This window comes from Ambystoma mexicanum, chromosome 11, assembly GCF_040938575.1.
Source record: "Ambystoma mexicanum isolate Mex_15411 chromosome 11, UKY_AmexF1_1, whole genome shotgun sequence".
Lineage (NCBI taxonomy): Eukaryota > Metazoa > Chordata > Amphibia > Caudata > Ambystomatidae > Ambystoma > Ambystoma mexicanum.
In genome coordinates this window covers 1,356,599,614-1,356,621,822 of record NC_090934.1, presented here as the reverse complement: position 1 = coordinate 1,356,621,822, position 22,209 = coordinate 1,356,599,614, and the positions used below count along the sequence as shown (strand labels likewise).

General features: G+C 44.1%; 1 protein-coding gene across 3 annotated transcripts in view; it reads right to left on the bottom strand.

Moving 5' to 3' along the window:
* MYZAP (myocardial zonula adherens protein) overlaps positions 1–22,209 on the bottom strand; it is a 372,512-nt gene that overhangs the window by 155,650 nt on the left and 194,653 nt on the right. For all 3 annotated transcript variants that reach the window (XM_069624910.1, XM_069624909.1, XM_069624911.1), the window contains exons 5-6: positions 16,590–16,682; positions 12,879–12,992 (exon numbers count right to left, since the gene is read on the bottom strand). In XM_069624910.1, the coding sequence (XP_069481011.1) occupies positions 12,879–12,992; positions 16,590–16,682 (207 nt within the window). The remainder of the gene's footprint in view (positions 1–12,878; positions 12,993–16,589; positions 16,683–22,209) is intronic.

Genomic DNA, 22,209 nt, shown 5'->3' with positions numbered 1-22,209 from the left:
CCTTTACCGAAGATATCTCCAGTATCCTTTAAAAGACACAAAAAAACTACAAGATCTAATTGGCAGGGTAGAAAAATGTCCTACTGACCCCCCCCCCCCCCCAACACAGCCAAGACCTTCCAAAATGGCATCACGGTCACAGGACTTCTATGGACCCCTCACACAATATTGTTCCTGGCATTCCACATGGTAAAAAAAAGCCCCTGAAGTGGTTGAAGGGTGGTATACATGGTACAACACCTGCCAAAAAATCCAGGTATGATACAGGACTGCACATCTGTCAGTTAAGTGCATTAAAACACTCCTTTGAAAGGAAAAGAAATAAATTACAATCACAAGGTTTGCCAGGAATTGTTGATGACATGTTCTTTTGCTAAATTAATTTCAAATTCCAGGTGTTCAATTTGGTTTTTAAGTTACCAATACCCTAACCTCAGAGTACTTCAGAAATCGGGGAGCTTCTCAAACAAATACTAGAAATAATTTCTAATCAGTCGCATATGAACATTACATGAGAGCAAATACGAGTACACTGTAAACCTGCTTGCCTTTGTCTAAAGTTGTGAAGTCTAAAGTAACTTGGTTTTACGAAATGTTCCATAAATTCCACATTGAAAGGCCTTGAGCGCCATTTCCCACCCTCATAGATTCCAAGGATATTAAATGATCTTGACACTCCACTGTCTAGACTTGTTTTAATTTATTTTAAATATGTGGCTTTATTTTGAAATGCTCAAGGCCAATATGGGAGTGTGTTTTGACTAAGAAAAAAAAAAAAGAAATTTGGCATCGCCTACATACACAAGTCTGTAAAGAAAGTGCGTTTCAACTAATAGCGAACACCAAACGGCTTGCATTGTAATTCTTTTCCTAAGATTAAGCAAAAAGTGAACAACTACGCACAGGTATTACCACAAGCAACTCAATGCATAAGTCCTACCACCTTTAGAAAAAGGTAAGGGCAGAAAAGTGAAAGAATTTGTGTGCAGAACATGAGTGAGGAGTAAGGCATGTTTAAAGAAGAAAGGCCTGGATGTGGCAGCCACAGACATTGAGGACGCGAGGGGTAAATGGGTGTCTGGGAGATTTTCCTTAAGGCCCTGTGGTCAGGGTCCTCGGGTATTTCTTCCTGACTCTGGTACTGCTAGCGATTCCCTCAAGCTCCCTAGGTTCTCCAAGCGGTCGTTGTGACCAAGCATCCCAGGACTAACTAAAAAGGTGGTGGTTCAGAGGTACAGCACACCATTTTCACTAGCTCCCGAATGAGAAAAGTGGCACACTAGATTTGTTTAAAAAATGCAAACTTTATATTAAGGAAAGGCAAAGAGAAAAAGGATACACCAACAGGTAAGTAAAACCTTGTAAAACTAAAACAGAGGTCGAAAGTGTCAAGAGTTCCTTTAAAGTAAAAGTCCTACCTAAAAAACAAACCGCAGTAACTGGCATGTGAAAGCTTTTCAGCGCAGGTAGGCAAGTTTACAAGAGACCAAGAGGGACCATTATATGCATATAGGGGCCTTCTTTGTTGGGAGAGATTTCCCTCGAAGCGAAAGTGCCCCCAGGGAGCAGCTCCTGGAGTTTAGTTGGAGGGAGACACTCAAGAGTAAGTGAAGGAAAAGAAAATGCTCGCCAGCAGTGCCAGATGGTCAGGAGAGGAATACCCTGGGACGGATGCATGTCTTTACTCCGCCTGCTGTAAGGGTGCGAAAAAGGAAGCCGAGATAAAAAGGTGGCATGATTGTGGAATAGACTTATTAGAAAAAGACCCGCACTATGCCCATCATCCAAGAGTGGTTTCCCTGCCTCAAACTAATACTAAAGCATCAGTCAGAATGTCCATTGAAATCAAAGTCAACCAGCCTCTGTCACAACCTACTTCTATCCATTAAACTACAACTAAAAACTAATGTAATCCAACAATATGTTCTTTACCAGGAGAAGTACTCCCTTCCCCTGGCTTGCAGGTTCCACACAGTCTTTGCACAACTCTACACCTTTGACTAGGAGAATGACTCCCTTCTCCTGATACTGGTCTGTACAGTTCACAACAAAACCAGGGGGGGGATATGGGGGGGGGAGAAATTACTCTATTCCCCAGCCGTCTCTTGATTATGTCCCAAGGGGTTTTGTGTCATCTCCAGGAGAAGGACTCCCTTCTCCTGGTATTTAAAAAGCTCTCTTTGATGTTTTTCAACTCTATGAATGTTTTCCCATTCTCACTCGGTACCAGCAAAGTCCCAAACCCCTCTCTGCTGCTCAATGGATTTATTGCCACTACGCTGCGGAAGTTCTCCTGTGGTTTTCAGATCCCTTGTATTGGGGTCTCAGACCCTTCTCTGGTGGTCAGTGTGATTATGGCTGTCACTGTGACAAGGACATTCTTCTGAGATGTCTGCTTTACTCTTCCAGTGCCCCGATGCCCTCTACACCGTTCTGTTCCCAAATAGCCCTCTAGCTGCTAAGAAACATCCTGTTGCATCCCTCTCTCTACCTCCCCTGTATCTCTACCGGGTCTCCTGTGCACCCCTTTACCTTCTCGTGAGATGCAGCACATCACTGGCCCTTCCTGGGATGAGGTTCACAATCAGCGCCTTCCTATGCGCTCCTCGTCCGCTTCGACAGTCCTGGTGCACCTTCGTGGTCTTTGGCTCTTACATATCTTGACTTCGCTCTGGGACCAGACAGTCCACCTTGTTGCAATCTCGCCACCGCTTCTTTCCTTCGACCTTGCAGTTGGGTCTGCTCCTTCTGGACCCACAATGGACTCCTCGCAGGCCGATGCCGGCGTCCTCTGCACAGCCGCTCTTCAAGCCCTCATTCAGAGTTCAAAACTCACGGGATCCAATGGGCTCCTGTCTTCCCTGCAATCAGATTCCCCTTAGTAGTTCCCTTTCCTTTTCATTTTCAGGACTCTGCCCGTTGCAACATCAATACCTGCAGATAATGTCTCTTTGGCATACCGCTGGTGAGCCACCTTCTGGCAGTACTTAAGAGTTGGTTACTCTTCATGGATGTTGTTTTCTTCCTGGCTGAGTATGTTCTGCAATATCCCAAGTGCTACTGGGCTTACTGTCGATGAAATGGCTAGATATGGAAGGGGGGCTAGCAAAGGTTAGGGAGTGATGTGGTTTAATAGGCTACAGCCTAGGCAGTTGACCTTGTCCCTAAAGGTCCTCCCGCATTATAGCACCTCTAGCGGGACTATTTGATAGCAGCCGCACCTCCCTAGCCTCATGGAAAAGCCCCCCCCCCCCTGGGGAGAAGGAACAAAACCTTACGAATCATCAAACTGCATTCACGTCGCCATACATGTACTTTGACAGTTTTACTCTGCCACTTCTCATGGTATTAATGTTGTCATTACAGGGTTGGCAGGGGGAGACCCCAACTTAAATCTACCCTTTATGCCTATCCTACAGACCTCCTCCTGCAACAATCTCTTGACCCCAACCATAACCACATGCATTGCCACCTTCACAATGAGAAGATAGAGGAAGTAAAGACATGAAGAAGTAAATGCATGACAAAGTAAAGGTCAGGCAAAGTGAATGTAAAATAGGTAAGTGCAGACAACATATTTCTGGGGCAAGTAAAGAGGGGGTACCTCCTTGGACCAGTTAAGCAGTTCCGCAGGATGAAGCTGGTGGTTTCTGGAGGCAGTGTCTCGATCGGTCATTCAGCGACTACCATAGACTTAAGCAATGAACTACTGGTGCAGACAGAACCCGAGACCATTGGGAAGGATGTTTATTCTAAATTTGGAGATTGACAAGTCAGGGATTCAAGCCAGAGGAGATGAAAGGGGAAGCCACTGTGGTCGCTGGTAGCAAGTGTTGTGGGGTTCCCACATGGTCCTCAGGTACAGGATACAGCTCCTGAAGGGGGGTTAGCTTGGTGAGATCCCAACGAAGAGTGGATACCAAAGAAAAAGGTTGACAAGCACACCGGAGAGGAGCCAGCCATGGCAGATGGACCGGGAAGGCGTGTTTGGTGGTACATTTGTAGCTCTTGATGCAGCACTGCTTCGGGTGACAGGAAACAGAACCAGCGTTCTTTCTTGGGATCCGGTGGTGAAGCTTCTTGGCTCAGGTAGGCTCAGAGAGTCTTCATGGTCATGCTGTAAAGGGTCACCTACGTCTGGGTCTGGAAATTCAAGCACAGTTCATAGTGGTCCTCATCAGATATGGGGAAACGTGCACTGCTGTGGGATCCTTCAGGTCCTCTCTGGGGGGGGCAGAGATCGACAGCTGGACAACAAAAGGTGCTGGTGCACAGATTTGGTACTTCCTTGAAGGCGGCGTCCAGGGTGAGGGTTTGAAGATCCAGCTGTAGGCAAAGGGGTCTTCTCCCAATCACACACCAAGCCGAAATTTAACTTAGGGGTACTATAAGCACACTGATGCATTCTGGAAGTCTCTAAAGCAAAGAACTTAATTAACACTGTCCCAGAGAGTCATCTTCATATGCCAGTCAGAACCAGTTTCAGGCGAACGACAGTCCCCAATCCTTGCGGACACACACCCTAGTGGCCAAAGATAGCAAACTTCTCTCTCATAATTAAAGAGGGAGAATGGATAATTCCTTGACCCCATCACTTATTCCAGCAAACACATCTCCATTTTGATAAGAGGAGGAGGAGGAGGGGGGGGGTCAAATAAAATTAACCGGCCAGGAAAAATGGAGTCCATCCAGTGGAGACATTTTAAACTGGTGAAAAGCCACCACTGGCTTAACCACATGCAGAGAGCAGGTTCTCTGGCAGACTAGGGGGTACCTTTGGGGCACACATGCTTTACCAGTCATAAGGACTTTTAGGCACAAAACAAAGAGCTACACTCGGTCTATGGATTAAGACCCTGTGGAGGAAAAAGGGGAGTCAAAAAACAAGAAATGGCCCAAAAAAAGAAGGAGTCAGGCAAAAACTCCAAAATGCAATTCTGCCCTAATAATGAGCAGGTGGGGGGCAGGCCACATACAAGAGGGCAAAGAACATGCAAGAGAGCAAATCCCAATTACAGTAGAAAGGCATGTGAGTCAGCCATGTACAAAGGAGAACAAAGCAAGAGTGAAAAAATATGCAATGTATCAGAATTTACCATACAGCAAAGGGTTTAGTTTAACACCTATTCAATGTCACTAAATTAATTTGCTAGACTGATGTGTACAGGAGCACCTCCCCAGAAAACAGCTTCATGAAACTTGAAGTCGAGTACAGTAAACACAGAGGATAAGTTATATTGTATTTGTTCTTTAGTGTTTATATTTTATATAATGCCATCCTAGCTGTGACTCAAGAACAGTTATACATTCATATTGGGATGTCGAGTATAAAAAGGAAATAAGACATATGGGCCTAAAGAAGTCATGTAGAGGGTGTGCTGTTCATTCACAAGAGTACACAGAAAAAACAACTGAAAGTTGTGGGTAGCATACATAGTCTTGTAGAGGGGAAGATTTGTGAATTTGGGCCTAGAGATTATTTTTTCAATTAGGATAGTAACAGGACAAGGCTGATGAAAAAGGGTAGATTGTGGCAGAAACTGGGAATGACATTTTAGAAGGCTTGTTGCCTAGTCTTTGCCTTTTTTACATTCTTTTGACTAACTTTACTGTGGATTTTAGCGTTGCACTGTTCTCCCGAGACCTTCATTATTTTCTGCCTGATAGGGGTGATTTGGTGGATACAGCTTCATGTGCGATTCAGCAAGCTTTGAAGATGTACGGATAGAGAGGCAACCAGTGCAATGGGGTAGTAGGTCCTGTGATGAATCTAGGGATGTCATCTCTCCCTCTCCGGGTAGGCTCTCTTCTCATATGGCCAGGCAAGGGCAGCTGCTACCTGATCCTAACCCTGGGGGTGGCTGCCTGAGGGAGGACCATATGGGGAAAACAACCCTCATGGGAGGGACGGACACTCACTGGCAGGAACATGTTAGCCCCCTTACCACTGAGGGTAAGACACCAGCCCTTCGACTTCCCAAACCTTTATGGCATATTGCAATACAGACTCAGTCCATCCATTTTGCACTGACAGTAGGGCTATTCCTATTCTTTTTGCAAACCAATTAGATGAGGAAGAGCAGAGAGCAATGCAGAGCACTAAGGCTGCAGAACTACCAACACGCTCTAGTGGTTGGACGGATCCAATAGGTGCCAGGACATTTAGAATCTTGGCACTGTGAGGAAGATGGAGATCACTATACCAGACATGGGTTGGGAAGCGAGGAGGAAGCCAGCTGCAGAAAGGGATAGGAGATCGCCTACCGGTGCTGTCACAAGCAGTTCGGAGGTCGAAGGTATGCTGCACCAAGACCTGCAGCAGGAGACGCTGTGGAGAGGAGTCCAAATCACAGCGAGTACCAGAGAACAGACAATGTCAGCAGAAGGAGGCGGTGCCCCGCTGGAGTAACCGAAGACCACAAAGAATATGGAAGCAGCCACAAGACACCGGTGAGCCCAGAGAGGGGAATTGGGCACCGGGGTACTTCACAGCATATACCGTACACCAAGGAAAGACAGACCTACACAGGGTGAACCCCAGCAAGCAAGCTGGGACTGTGAGTGCATTACAGAATGAAACAGATGAAAGGGGTGGGCGGGTCGAAGACCCATTGGCTGAATTAGTCAAACTGCTACATGTGGAGGAAGTCCTGGCCGGAAAGTATACCAGGCAATGTGACAGTCTGGGACCCGCACCCAATTACGAATAAACTATAAGAATCAGAGGAAAGATCGCCTCGAGTGGGTGAAATCCAGGGAAACAGACATAACCCATGGACTGGAATGTTGAAGGAATTTTAAGAATCAAGGAGGCAGAGAGAACCCCTTCAGTGTGTGAAATCCAGGGCAAGGAAGCCATACCCCCCCTTCAATGGAAAATTGCATATTCTGAGAAAGAACTGTGCTTGTGAGCTGTAAAGAAGCTGAGAAACACAGAGGAAGGGGACTCCCCCATGAGGAATGTGGAAATGTGTGGAACTTTATTTCTGCACCTTTTGGAACTTCGATTTGGAACAATTGAAAAAGCTGCACATGGTTAGTTGAAAGATTCTGTCCATTTGCACCTTATTTTGAGTTTCGCATGTCAGGGTAAGGTTAGGGATTTGGACACCGGATGGAAAACTATTTTTGGACATTCCGACACCGACATCCTTTATTTTCGTTGAGGAAGCGAAATCCTTTGTAGCGATAGGGTGAGATCGGTCTTTCTCCAATCCACCTTTTTCCCCCTTTAATAAAAGTCTATAGCAACCATCACAATGCACCTGTGTCTGACTCTTACTCCCGATTCATTACAGTACTTCAATGAATGTATCTGCTAGGTGGATGAAGCTCCTTAATAGCATCAGTGCACTTTTGGGGTGCCCTATTTGCAGGGCATTGCTTCCAATCAGGTAAGCGGGCTAGGACTTGGACAGCAGTCCTGACATCGTTGTCAGGGATACATTATTTTTTTTACCTTAACAGCGACACATCATAGCAGGCTTGTCATGTTTCTTTGGTGATATGCTTGAAGGAGCTGACTGTCAATATGGAAGCCAAATGATTTGGCATAGTTAGCAATCTGCGGTAGGAATCCATCTAGCTTGATGAATAAGAAACTCTCCCTAATCAGTGTGTCTGGAGTGAGGACAAACCTTCCATATTTGGATGGTGATAAGGAGTTTGTCACAGCTTCAGGAGAGCACAACTGCCTAACCGCATAAGAAAGGAAATGAACCTTTATTGCCAGGCAAAAGATCTCACAGAATCTATAGTAGGTGAATGAAGTCAACCAATAGCTATTTAGTGCATGCCTATGTGCAAAGCATCCAATATGAGCTTTGATTACCAGACAGACTAGTTAAAAGAAATGGTCAACATCTCCCCATCAGTATATAGGGTGTACATAACTTTTACCTAAAGACCAACTACAACTAGCATGCAAAACACAAATGGTCAGGTATCTCAAATTGTCAATCACGTTCTAGATATCAGTGGAGGCGTAGCCTGGATGGTCCAACAAGTGGGGCCTGAAGCTAAAGTAGTTGGTCCCACCACAGTGACATTAGCCTCTGTAAATGCTCACACAGCTCTCTCTGCTGAGATGGCATTTACAGATTTTGGGTGGGCCTCGCTCACCAGGACCCTACCCTTTGGACCTCTGGATATCTCTTTACACCTCTGGATATCAGAAACGTTGGATTCAAGGTCCTTCAATTCCCACCCCACTCGTCAACACTTTCTCCTAATTGATTTCAATAGCTCTTCCCCCATCCCAGAAAATATATCAGTTGGGCTTCTAGGTGGCTCTCAACTCTGACCAATCCTGCCTTCACCCCGCGAATGAAAAAGGTGTTGAGTGCAATCAACGTCTTCCTTTTCTTCTCCATTGCAGTTGCCAGGTCCGGGGAAAATTAGGCTTGATTTGCCGGTATTCCAATATTCCCTTTGCAGACGCGGACATTCCTTCAGATAACTTTTCTGATCCCAGACATCGGCCAAATTTGACAATGAGGGTCTGTCCTCTTGCAGTTTCTTGGGATTTATTGATTAGGCGGGGGCACTTTAATGCTGTAGCACCCAACAAATATGGGAACTGCTTCTAACTGCAGAATGAGCATCCAGAGCCGTGTGCTTGAAACAAAGGGAATTAGATCATCCTTCTACACCGGGAGTAGGGGAGGCCAAGGACCCAATTTATTTTGCTCTCGCCCCAGTTACGAAATATTCAAGCCCATTTCCGATGGCCCCGTTTCACTTCAAGATTGTTTCCCGATCAGTTTGAGAATATGTGGGTGCACTGGTTGTCCAATTCATTGGTTCTCTGTTCCAATGAATACATTCTTGTTTCCTGCTGTGTCACCTTATCGGTTGATTTATCAAACTTATTCTCTAAATGAAACATTGATTTTGCAATCCATCCTGAAGCCTCCATCATAGGGTCCCTTGGCATCAAGGGAGCCCAGGACTTCTGAAATAAATAATGTCCAACAGATTATGCCAACACGGTCCAACAATGTATCAGCTTGCAATTTCATTATTGTTGCTACGCTTTCCACTCTGTGGTATAAACTGTCCACAGAAAGATGAACAATCCCCTCCACGCTCCCTGTGGGAGTAGTGAATACAATCTATTGCCCTGACTCAATGTCTGACAAGACACTTCACTGAACACACAAAGGACCAGCGGCGTAGACATAGTGCCCAAGTGGGCAAGGCCCACTCAAAATCTAAAAATGCCTCAGCAGCGCAGTGTGGGCATTTACAGATGTTAATGTCCGTGCGCTTGGACAAACTACATTAGGTTCCAACATCACTTGATAGACAATCTTGTCTACGCCTCTGCAAAGGACTGTAGCATCCAGTCTCCATTGCTCGAGTCAGGTTGCTATGGTCCTCACAGTTCGTTGTGGTCGCCTCATGCTGTCAGAGGGGCAGACTATGCAGGAGGAGGATTGGCATAAACACTGCCAATCCTTTAGTCACCAGACCATCGCATCACTCTTATTTGCCAGCTCCATCTTCGCCCCGGAAGCCCCAGGAGAGTCACTTTCCACTTTTAGACAATGGGTGTTGGTTACACCTCTTTCTCAGGACCATTTTCCAGCCTTGCACACAGAGCATAGGTAAATACTCTACCCCTGCTGCAGTCTTGGCCACATTGCCCTACGTCATGCATTTTCGAGTATAAGTAGAAGCCACTGCATCTTCGGATTCTGGTATTTTTATTAGATGGTAGAGGTGGGTGCCAACAGGCTTACATTGGCTTCCACACTTAGCAGTCAGTTAAGTAGTCTTATCATTTATGACATGGATTGCTTTTGGCAGATTAACTTGCAATGAGCCACAATATACATAGCTATTCACCAAGTAGCTTGTATGTTGTGTATGGGTTAGTGGTCAAATTAACTGGAGTGGTCGATCCCATTTTCCCTGGAGTCAGATACTTTAGCATTGGATTTTCACCCACGGCAATGCAGAGATTATTTCAACATTTTTGCATGCCTAAATGGGTGACATGTCTTCTAGAGCCCTTGTCCTTTTAACGATAGGTCTTGCTAGAAATCAGTTGCATTCAAAAAGCTGCTTTTTACCCAGACTTCTAGAGGTTTAACAGCAGTGAATTTCCATTGTGGATGTAATGCATTTTTGCAGTAGTTTGGCACTGTCCTCGTAGGATACCAAGTGTGCCCTTACAATATCTTTGGAAAGGGTCAAGGGGTTCTTAAAGACAATGGGGAGAAAACCCTCTGAGGGGGAGAGAGTCTTTCCTGCAGTTTGGTTCTTTGACATCAGTTGTAAAAAATGATTGTGCAGCAGTTAAACGTCTCATCAGATAAGAACACCACTACCCTTCCCGAGCAGGATGGGGTCACGTTAAAAGCCTCCAACAGGTGCAAGAATGTGTAAAACAGAGCAGTCTCAGTCTATGATAGCCGGCTGGTTATCACCAAGAAGGGCCATTTTCACTTTATCGTTTCATTCAGTATAATGCGAGTGATTGGAGTAGAGAAGCTCCACTGCATCTAGCTAGGTTGGAATTGTCCAACTAAGCCTTTAGATGGCAAATGGGTGGTGCCCTGGCATGTGTTACTTGGCTCAAATGCCTTATTCAATTATTTATCAATTTGTGATGTGCGCTTTAACCTTTTCATTCATAAAACCAGTAATTTTTATTCTATCTTCACAAGGGCATTCATCAATTTCCAGCACGATCGATTTACGTTGAAAATGCATTCAATAAACCATTGTGGATCACATGTATATACTTTATTTAAAAGGGGTGATCAGAGCAGAGTCAGCCATTTTGGCTCTCCAAATGTCATTGAGCTATGACTCCTATGAACCCACACCCATGCCTATGCAGGCTAGGGCCGATGGGAGTTGTAGTAAACACAGCTGGAGAGCCAAAGGCTACAGAGCCTTGGTGTAGAGGCATTGGATTTGTTCCTGTATGAAGTGATGCAAGGATTTTGTCACAGGAATGGAATATAGAATCTCCAGAGAACATCTGCTCTACAAGAGTGGTTAGGAAAGGGGAGGTTTTTGACTGCATTTGGATATGGAAACTAGGAGGGCCATTTTTGTCTATTGAAATGTATTGTAAACTATACCGCTCATTGCATTAGAGCAGGGGCCTGCAACTAGCCGCTCCGTTTCAGATTCATCACCATGGACTGCGCTGGCTTGTAGGACAAAATATCTGGAGAGTCAACGTTTGCAGACCCTTGCATAAGCCAAAGCATGATTATAGAAATAGCTTAAAAGTCTAATAGGTGTCCAAATAGATGTTACTTTACACCAACTATAGTTCTGTAAATGGCACCTTCTAGAGGACTAGGAGTAGCCTCTGCAACTTGTAGTCTTCACCAGGATGTGTAATTCTGGTTGCAACAACAAATCGGGCTAAACGGATTTAAGAAAAGTTCCAGCTCATGTTGTATTAACACCCCCAAAAAGTTGCTACAAGTGTCACATAAGTGGTTTATGAACACTGAGGGGACACGGCAACCTAGCACTTTCAGAATCACGACCTGATCTTACCATGGTCTGGGCCTTGGAAGACTTCCAGCAGAGGCAAGCAGGTGACAGAATTATTTTCAGAACAGATTGGTGGAAATGCAACAGTATTCTTATATCTGTAGTCCCAGGGAACAAGATAAAAACAAGGGAAGCGTGGAACAGGGGTTCATGCCCCCTTTTTCTTAAAGAACCCCTTAAATCGTTACCTCTGCGTCAATGCTTTTACAGCGATGCCACAACATACCAATGTCTTAACATCTATGCAAAGGCATGGTACTGTCTAGCCGTATTTGTGTACCAGCGAGAGAACCACACCACCCCCACTTCCCTCTGTTGAACAGTGCTCCGTTTTCAGCATGCATGACAATGCTACGACATAGTGTAGAGATATTCTGGTAGAGCAAAAATAGTGAGAGAGAAGGCTGGCAATTCTGCTCAGGACCAAATTCTTATTTCCAATAATGAGTGAGGGGACATCAAAGTTTCCGGGATGCAGGCTGAGAAACAGGTGAGTGGATGTTATGAGCAAGGGCCTGGTGAGATTAGGTACATCATTTTAGAACAAGGTTAAAAGCGGCTAACCCACTGTTTTGGATGTTTGAAATGTAAAAACAACAAGCCAAATTCTAATTTTAGCTGTACAAATAGTAAACTAAATGATTGCAATTAGCAAGGCTAAGTGGTTAGCAAAAAGATTGGCTTAATGATCAGTTGTCTGCATTGGGTTTATCTTTGAACAATAGACAAAGGGGCGCTTCTGGAGGAAGCGCGCGGAAAATTGGCAGAACTAGCAAAGTCAACACAATTCAAGGCCTGGAACCCATCCAAGAACAACAAACAGTGCACAGCAAGACAGCACATACTGGAAAGGCTTCCCATCGCCATTGTTTATGTTCATCTGTGCACCCTTGTAGGTTATGGAATGGTATGTTAGAGCGACTTCATCTAGCAGTGCTGCTTTTACCATTTGTTGAGCAACAGAAGGCAAACGTTCTGTACTGTCATTTTCTTTCTGGCAAGAATCACCATGAAAACATCACAAACAACGAGAAGTCAATAGACTGAAGTACTGTTAGTGCTACACGTGGCAGCACTGTACACTACCAACTGGCTGGGCGGAAGGCGTCCCAATGCAGGCTGTTGTACTAATGCTACCTGACATCTAGACAAATGTGTTACTTGACATTCCAGATTTTGTGCCGACTGGGCTTGCAGTGCTCCGAATGAATGCATGCATTAGCATGTACTGCCTCGAGAAACCTAGAAATGGCAGGACATGCTCGCGCATGAACATAGCGTTCAGGCAGATGCTAACCGCCAACATTAGGTGAACTCTGGATTTCCAACCCGATTGCAAGCGAGTTATGATGCACCTGTAAATCAATGGCCACTCCCGTCAAAGAACTATTCATCTCGCCAAAGTTGTCCAGAGCCGCAGACTGTGCTTGGTTGTGGCTCTGCAGGGTCTCCTGTTGGGCAGTGGATATCTAAAACAAAGGATACGAGAAGGGTGAAAGCAAATATTAAATGACAAACCTGCAGATTTAGCAAGCGAGGAATTCAGTAATTAGGCCCGCTCTTTATATTGTCCATTGATCCAGGCAAGTGGTTTGGTTCACCATACACAAATGTTGCTTGGGACATGGTGTTGCACAGCCTTACACGACACATTCAAATATCACAGAATGGTGAAATCAGAACACATTGCACATATGCTATATGAACAAAATGCAGGACAAGAAATTAAAAGAACAAGATTTTAAGTTGCTTTCTATCCGCCAACTAACTTAAGAGTTGATCCACTGCAAATAAAATGGAAGCTACTCCAGGCACGTTTGCCTGCCTTCTAGGTTTTATTTATTGTCAGAAAAAATATGCCATTGGCTTGTAACAAAACCTTTCAAACTACCATGACAAATGTACTGTACATCAATTAAAACAATCGGTTTAGCTAATATAAATCCATAAACTAAGTCACAATTGCATTTAAAATAAAACTTAAGCTTAATTAAAGCACATTAGTTTGGTAGCAATACTTGCCTTCCCCCAAATATAGCTAAGGATCATGAAATCTTGCATCTTTCCAGACATCTTGTTCAAAAAGTAGCCAACTCTTCAAGATTTCCTCAACCCCCCCAAAATCTACCAAAATGTAGCTCTCTTCTGTATATAAATTAACACAATGCATCAAAGGTTATGCTGTTTCTCTGTCGTTCTTTCCATAACTCAATCTGCAGATTCTGTCAAGGAAAGAAATATCCTGCCTTGCTCCCAGGAACTCCTCGATGTTTGAGGAGGTTCAACCGGGAAGAACATGAAATGCTGGCGCTTTCGCCAACTGGGGAAAAGCTTAAGGTATGGTTGGGATTCAACTTTCAAGCATTTTTGATCCAAGATGGGAATACTTCTACATGCCATCTATTTGGTTAGCATTAGATGTTACTTCATGTATCTGGGGTTTCATAGGGAGGGTCAGACCTTAGTTGATGAATGAGAAGAAACCTTCAAACATTCCAGCATGGAGGTGCCATTGTGACCCATCAGTGCGTTCTTTCACATTGTAAACAATGAATAGCCCACAGAATTTCGAGTTTTGATGTAGAACAGAGGTGCTTTGTATAATGAATAAGACAAAAATGGGGGAAGCAAGAGGGAAGGCGAGGGGCAATGATAAAGTATCAACATGTAAATAAGTTTAATTGTGAGAGTTAAGTTATTGATCCCGACTTGAATAACATGTTCTAGATAAATTGTTTATTCGGTTTTGCAAGTCTTCAGTTTATTTGATGTTCAATAATGGTTTGCCGGATTCTTGTACACCCTTTTGTTCTATTTCAAACCAATAAAAATGTTTAAACATGAGAACAGAGGCTTTATTTTAGCTAACGCCATATCTCAATAACTCAGCCCTGTAAAATATTTAGATTTTATCGCGGTCGACGATAACACAGTCTACAAAGAAAACTGAGCAATGGACCTCTTAGAACTGTATGCGATTCACACTTTTATAAATGCATCTACTCCAATGGAACCGGAGCACGTGCATTTGGGGATCACTGATCAATGGGCACGATAAGGAATCATGTGTAAAACACAGGGGTGTCATGGTGGTTGGCAGAGACTTTTATTAACCAAGGTAAAAAGGGGAGCAGGAGAAAATCCTGTCTTGCCTTAACTCCAAGAGGGGTTTCCCTGCTTCATAAATGATGTCCGTGTCAAAATGTCCAAAGTAAGGGTCTCCATCCTGTGTCCAAATCCTAACCTGCCCCTTGCATCCTACACTCAATATAAAGTAAAAAGGGAAATGCCTCAGATCTTTTCCAAAGTTCCAACATAAAGTTTCAAAGAAAGATGCCAAAAATAAAAGAAAGTTCCACAAATCTCAGGGCAGAGAAGGCTGGGAGGGGAGTGGGGAGTACTTCGCTTCCCCAGAGTTTCTTCAGGTTTGGTAAAGTTCACACTTTAAAGGGGTATGGATCTTTCCTCGATCTCTCCCAGATTTCTACAGTTCACACTATTAAGGGGTATCACTCTTCCTGTGAGCTTTTCCCAAATTTCCACAAGGTAAAGAAGCAGCTCCACATCTTAGACTCTGGACAGCACCAGGCGGAGATGATTCCCTGGTTACAATATGTCTCATATCCAGGGGGATTTGACTTCCTTCCCCTGGATTCCACAAACTACAGAAAATTCATCCAGTGCGAGAGTGAGTTCCAGACCCTCTTCTGTCAGTCTGGTACACTCAGCTATTATGCTTTAAGTGATTTAGATTGACACAATTGGTGTGGGTCCCCGACTCCCAAACCTTGTGCCTGGTATACTCTCCTGACAGGGCTTTCTATTAATGAACTAACTTTCCTTCTTTCTCAATGTTACACAGTTCCAAGATTGATATCAGCTTCTTTTATACATTGGGTCCTCAACCCATTCTCATCTGCCTTAGTTTCTCTTAAAAAAATTCCTCGCCATCCCAGCTCCCCTGTTTAGGCTCACCAAGTTCATTCAAATCTATTCTAACAGTACGCGATATATGCCACAAAGTGCCCCAGCATCCCAATTTTCCTCTATGGGCTCACCGGCTTGACTAGGCAGCTTTAGCATCCTTTGCAGTCTACGGTTCTGCCATCAGCTTGCTTCCATGTCCAAAATGCATCCCGGTCGGCTCTCCGGTTCCCATGATGCCTTGGATTTCGATCAGCAGCTTCATCCGCCAATGGCATTCACGTGGCGAACCTCCCGCTTCAGAGCTTCTTCTGACAAAGCCTAGAGGAGCTTCCTCGCTCCACACTGCAGCTTGCTTCCAATCCGATTTTCCGACTTGCATCGGGAGTAGGGAGACTCCATCGTTCCCAACGCTTGGTGCTTTGAAATGTCTTAGCACCTATCGAACTCTCCCAACAACTAGAGCGCCTCTCAGAAATCTTCATCGCTCTAGCGAGTCCACATCACTCACATGAAGGTCGTCTCCTCTCATGTGCTCCTCCCTCAGCTATCAGGTAGCTTCTGGCTTTCCTTGGCCACATGAGGCGAGACCTTCCCCAGGGAGGCAATGAGGACATGACATCGCTTTTACTGAGCTTTGCAACACCGTTCACAAATTGTACAAAAATAAATACCAGCTAGTATGTGCACATTTGTAGAATGAAGAAAGGTTGTACTTAATGGATTATGGTTACATTGGCCTTACCTTTTCCTACTTAAACGAAACAAAAAATACTATTTTGCAAAAGTAAGTAGCACTTGTGTTCCTCATATCAATAAATCCACATAAGTTACAAAGATGGCTCCTTTGTTAGGCTGAGTGTTTTTGGTTGCTTGCTTTCAAGACTCCATGGGCTCCTTGAGTATGGGGTAATGCCTGAGGAAGAGAACCATGCGGTCTTGAAAACTGGAAGACAAATGACAAATTCATCAACCCTGCAAGATCATTTAAAAAACAACTAAAAAAAATAAGATTTCTTCTCTGCCTCCCATGGTATTTCCCACTAATGTCTCAAAACATTTTCAAGTCTGGAAATTGCATGGTCAAGCAAAAATGCATATGAAAGTCAGTAAGATCACATGTTGGGCCATGGTTCACCAACCTGTATCTCTCTGCTGAGCTCTTTTATTTTCTGCTTCATTTCATCATACTCTCCAAACATCCTCTCCCTAATATTTTCAAGGGTAACTCGGACCTGAAAATAAAAATAAAGGCAGTACAATAAGTTACCAGTGTGTTCTGCAATTAAGCACCATGTAAACAAGCGTCATCATGATACTGTGTAGTTGATTTGACAGTACAAAGCTTTTCAGAATGATAAACACTTCATGAAGCAGCAGATGTGCCTAGCTTACCATGTGTAGCATGATAAAAGGAACATGGTAAACACATGAACATATGTGTTCCAATAAAATGCACCGGTTAAACATCTCAAACATAATGCAGACATGAGTAGCGCTATTTCTTGCTCTATGCCTCCAATCCAACATAGGCAAAAATGTCCTTCATCTCCTCTATTCAAGTTCATCAATGCTCAGGGTGTTTGGAAAATAAAATTAGGATGCTTGTCAATGCTTATAGAAAACACCAACTCTATTGAGTTGCCTTACTCAAACAACATAATTCACACTTTGATTTGAGCACAGTAATTAAACTTTAGGTTTACTGTCAGGAGATGCTCCTTCATATTATATGATAGGTTATTTATAACGTGGTTAATACCCAGAGGTTTCGAAGCGCGGACCTGGTGATCAAACCTGTGTTGCTCTGTGTCGCCTTGCTTCCAAGGCAAGCACGTTGCCCCTGAGCTATCCTCGCATCCCCATAAGCCCACAAGATATTTAATTTCCCTGAAACATTGGACCACCTTATAATTACCAGCCACTAGCGCATCCACAGTGGTCCAGCTCCTACTCTTAACCAGAGTTAACTATGCAAGAACAGTTTCCTTATTTAACAGCCGTTCGATCCATGATGCAACACGTTTGATAAATGCATGTTATGCTTCCCAAAACAGCGCCGTGGTTCAGCATCACCTGCGGCCCTCCCTCTAGGAGGTTCTTCCATGCTCAGCAGCACAGCATCTCTCTGCCAATCCTTAACACTCACCTCAGAACTGGGGTGCAGAAAACTTGTGTAGAATGTCAGCTTGTCACAAGTTCTAGGAATCCGGTCTTCAATTTTAAGATTGAGCAATATTTTTTTGTGTTTGCAGGAACCAGTCACAGTCTACCCAACCATGCTGCACATCCGTGGGTCTGCAACATCCAGCTCTCCAGATGTTATCCTCACTGTGGACCATGCGGCCCAAAGCCGAGTCTAGTTGTATCCAGATCCGCATTGATGCATAGGACGTGGCAATATAAACCCAGCCTGCACTTATTTAGTTTTGGATATTATGTGATACTTAAGCACCACCTGTAAGCCGCAACTACTGCATTGGAGGGGAGGGGGAGGGTCGGAGAAGAGGGAGACACTTACTGGCGTTTGATTATTTACCCGCTCATTGACTGCCCATGGCCATCATGCCCACCCACCACCTCTCCCTCCCAAGACACATCCACCTGGGACATCTTTGAGCTACCTCTATAAAGGATGAACATCAAACTTTGCGCTCTATCGGCCCTGTCATCGTTAACTCTCAGAGTGCAGCTTAGAAAGATTTGATTTATTGCAGCTGTAAATGCGCTTCTTAAGTGAAAGAAATATCTTAACCAAGTGTGCCGTCAGCCACTTGAGTTATAAGCACAATAGGTGTTCTCACAGTGAAGTCCTAACTAAAACAATCATTGGTAAAGCCAACAGTTTTGACTGGCGAGTAGACAGTGCCTGCCAAATGCCTATCCCATGCTTACTCAAAAGCCCAAACTGTTGACTCGATTATTGCTGTCCCTAGTTCAGGCCTTCCTGTGCACCTGGATACACTTCGAGAGGCCGGAATACTTGCTTTGGGAAAATAAACTGTGCATCAGCTTGAAATAAAGAACTAGAGACGCACGCACATTCGATGCAGCAGGTTTCAAATGAGGCTTGTGTAACATTCAGAAACACTTAAAGAAACTGCAAAACAAGACAGTTCACATGGAAACTATGTGAAAATGACGTTTCACCTGCTAATACTCAATTGGAAAACTAGCTAGTTGGAATAGCAGACAGTGTGATACGTGCTCTAGAAAATTAAGCCGGGGGGGTTGGGGGGGGCATCAGCATGTGTACTGTATGCACACCCTGGACTTCATAGCCATCTGCCATGATCTCGGAGGTCCTTTTCCATTCATGGGGAGAGCCTTCAGTGTTGCAGGCTGGTGGGACAGGAAGGTTGCCTCAAGCGCCTGCTCTGCACAGACCGAATCTTGAGCATTCTACATCTGTGACCCGCTGTGAAGAATGCGCACTATTTAGGGGCGTAGCCAACAGCCTGGAAGAATGCACATGGTACAAAGGATTGCACAATGTTGCCCAGCAGAGGCGTTGCTAGGGAAGGGGGGGGGGGGCGAGGGGACCCAGGTCTTTCGTCTGTAACCCTGTATAAAATCTCAGGTTGAGGTCATGTCGGGAGATCTGGGGACAGATTATCGAACACGTGCATCAGTGCTAAAACTTGAGCAAATGTTGGAGCAAACAGGTTTTGGTACAATCCGTATTATCTAAAAACATCTAAATTTAGGGCACACTGTTTCTGTACTAGGTTCCTGAGCGGCAAAAAAAAAATATATGTCTTCATATTTCTTTTCTTGTTACGCAGCAAACCTAGCAATAAAAGAAGTCTTCGTTTGTATTTTTTTTGTATTTATTTTTTTTTTTTAGATATTACGAATTGGAGCTAAACCAGTTTGCTACATTACATTTTATTTAAGCAGGAAAATTGGCGCTACATGAATTTGCTCCATTTTATTGCACAGGCCAGGGACAATTTGACCCCACGATTCGCAGCTTACTATGCAACAAGGCACCAAACGAGACACTTGAGAAATGCGGCCAAATTACAGGTCATGGAAATGGCAGGTAGTCCATTTAAATCTTTTCTCATTCTGAAGTGGCAGCAATTCCCTTCAATTGCTCCATCTAGATCCTGCAACACTAGAAGGGTTTGCCAAAAGGCCGTGGACACCAGGAACTTTACAGACAGTTCCATTCCTTTAGCGATTGCCCTTCTACCACTATGACCCCAGAAAGGCAAGGGTGAGACCAACGCGCAAGGGGTTGCAGCCCGGCTAGGTGGACAGCACAATAGGTGGAACGGTAAAACAAGGCATACTCCTGTGTCAGGGTAAAAAAAAAAAAAAAGAAATAAGCATACATAACAGATGAAACAGTCATTTCACAATAATTCTTAACTTAGTAGAAGAAGACATTCCGCAAATTTATATTTTTGTTCAAAAACAAAGGCAAGCTACTTAAACCACATCCAATGACAATACAATCTGTGTGGTCAGAGGAACACCAGTTATTAATCTGTATCCTTCAGAGGACACTCAGATCTTGAGTTCTGCCACAATTACAGGCCAAGTTTTGAGTGAGCCAGGATAAGATTTTGTTCTTAAGCGCTTCCTTCGATGCATATTCCCTCTACTTATCCACGTTGGTGATGATGTTTCCAGAGTCCATAGCAAAACTCCTTATACTGGGATTAATGATTCTTGCCATGGATGACTTTTTGGGCAGAATATAATTCTAAAAGGAGTCGGGTGAAATGGCAGGGTTGGTAGGGGTGGAAGTACCACCAGAGGGAAATTCACCCACTGGGAAGGGAACAGGCTTGGTTACCCTACCTGCCTAATCATACCTTTGTGTGGGAACTCTTCAGGACAGGTTTGACAGCCCTGATGGACGCAGTGTTGGATATGGGGAGTTTGAGAGCAGAGCATTTGAAGATTTTTCAGAGAATCATGTACTCGACTAGAAGACCCAGCAAATTCCTGCAAGCAGCTTGGACATGATCGCTTTTTTATGTGCAAAAACCAAGCAGTTTTGAGCAACATGGCAACTGCTAAGAAGTTAAATTGAAGCATCCCCCAGGAGGCCATTACAATAGTACAAGCAACTAGCCACAAGGGTTCCTACTACCTCTACATGTCCAGCAAGAAGGGACACAATAGTAAAGTAGCATCCTTTGCAAACGGCCTGGACCTTCATCAGCTCCAACCTCCAAGCTTTTAAGCGAAGAAAACAACTTGACATGTTTGCAAAGAAATCAGGGGAAACGAGGTGTGAGGCGAGAGAACTGCTGAGTGTTAGCAGGCCCTCTTCATCCCCCACCTAAGGTGAAGCCAGCTAGAGTCCCATGCAGGCCCAGAATCCGTGAATGTGCAGTCAAACAGATTTCAGTTTATCCGCAATTGCTATATTGTAGTAACATCACTACGCTAGTGACCGGACGATTTGCCATTCATGCTCCCTGTACAACTTTCTATAGAAAGAAATGAGCACTGCTCAATTAGACAGCAGTTCACACAGAGACAGAAACCCCTTTAATCTGCATTTTCATTCCATTATTGAAACATGGATTTCAAAATACTGTCATCCTTGCTTCTTCCTCTACATTTCTTACATCTTTCTGTCATATCCCCACATCCATCTGCTCGTGGCGGGGCTGTTGGCATTGGTATCATTTCTACTATCGTCCACCTGGTCCTGTTGGGACATCCTGCGTTGATATTGACAATCCTCTGTCTTTTATACTACCTTCCGCTATTCCTTATATTCTTCTGGGTGATTTTAATCTTCACCTATCTTGTACACATGCAAGTCTCCCATTACTTACAATACTTTACTCACATTTTCTTTTCCCCCCTTTCTGTCCCCTCGCTCTCATGTGCCGGGTTGTTATTTAGACCTTATCTTTACTTCTCTTTCTAGATCTCTTGGGACTGTGGTTTATCTCTCCGATCATCATCTTTCTTTTTCAATCTTTCCACCACTTTCAGTATCCGACTCTTCCTCGTCCAGTAGAACATCTCATCACAGACGGGATTTGCGTACTTTCAACAGCCCTTTGTTTCATCAAGTATTGCTACTCTTCCCTCACACTTTGTTTGCCACCTTATCCTGATGAGGCGGCTACTACTCTGTCATCTTCTCTCTCTTTGCCACTAGATGCTCTCTATCCAACATCAACATTGTATCCCTCTCATAAAACCCCTCAACACTGGCTTTCCGCTCACTTTTGCGCAATGCAACGTGTATTCAGTCGTCTCGAAATATGCTGGCGCAAGTGCAGATCAGAGGGGGATCATGTGTCTTATTCTTCCTACCTTGTTCTTTATGATGATCTTTAGCTCTCTGCCAAACGTTCTTACTTTTGTGATCTTTTACATACTCATCCTAAACACCAATTTCAAACGTTCACGTTTTCTTTCTGCAGCCGCTCCTGATCTTGCTTTATTTTTCTCCTCTAAGGTGGCTTCTCCCTGTGCCACCATTGAGTCTATTTCTGCTACTGATACCCTTGTTCTTCCATTACCCACTAACACTACTATTTCCTGTTTTTCCCAATCTCAAACGATGAGAGTTCCCTTTTGTTAAGTCGGGCTCACCCTACTGTCTCTCCACTTGACCCTATATCCTCAGTGGTCATTCCTAAAATCTACCCTTCTCTTGTCTCCTATTTAACTTCCTTTTTCAATACTTCCACTTTGACTCCTGTTTTTCCCTCTTTTAAACATGCCTCTATTCTTCCTATTCTAAAAAAAAACTTCGGATTATTCTCTTGCTTTTAAATG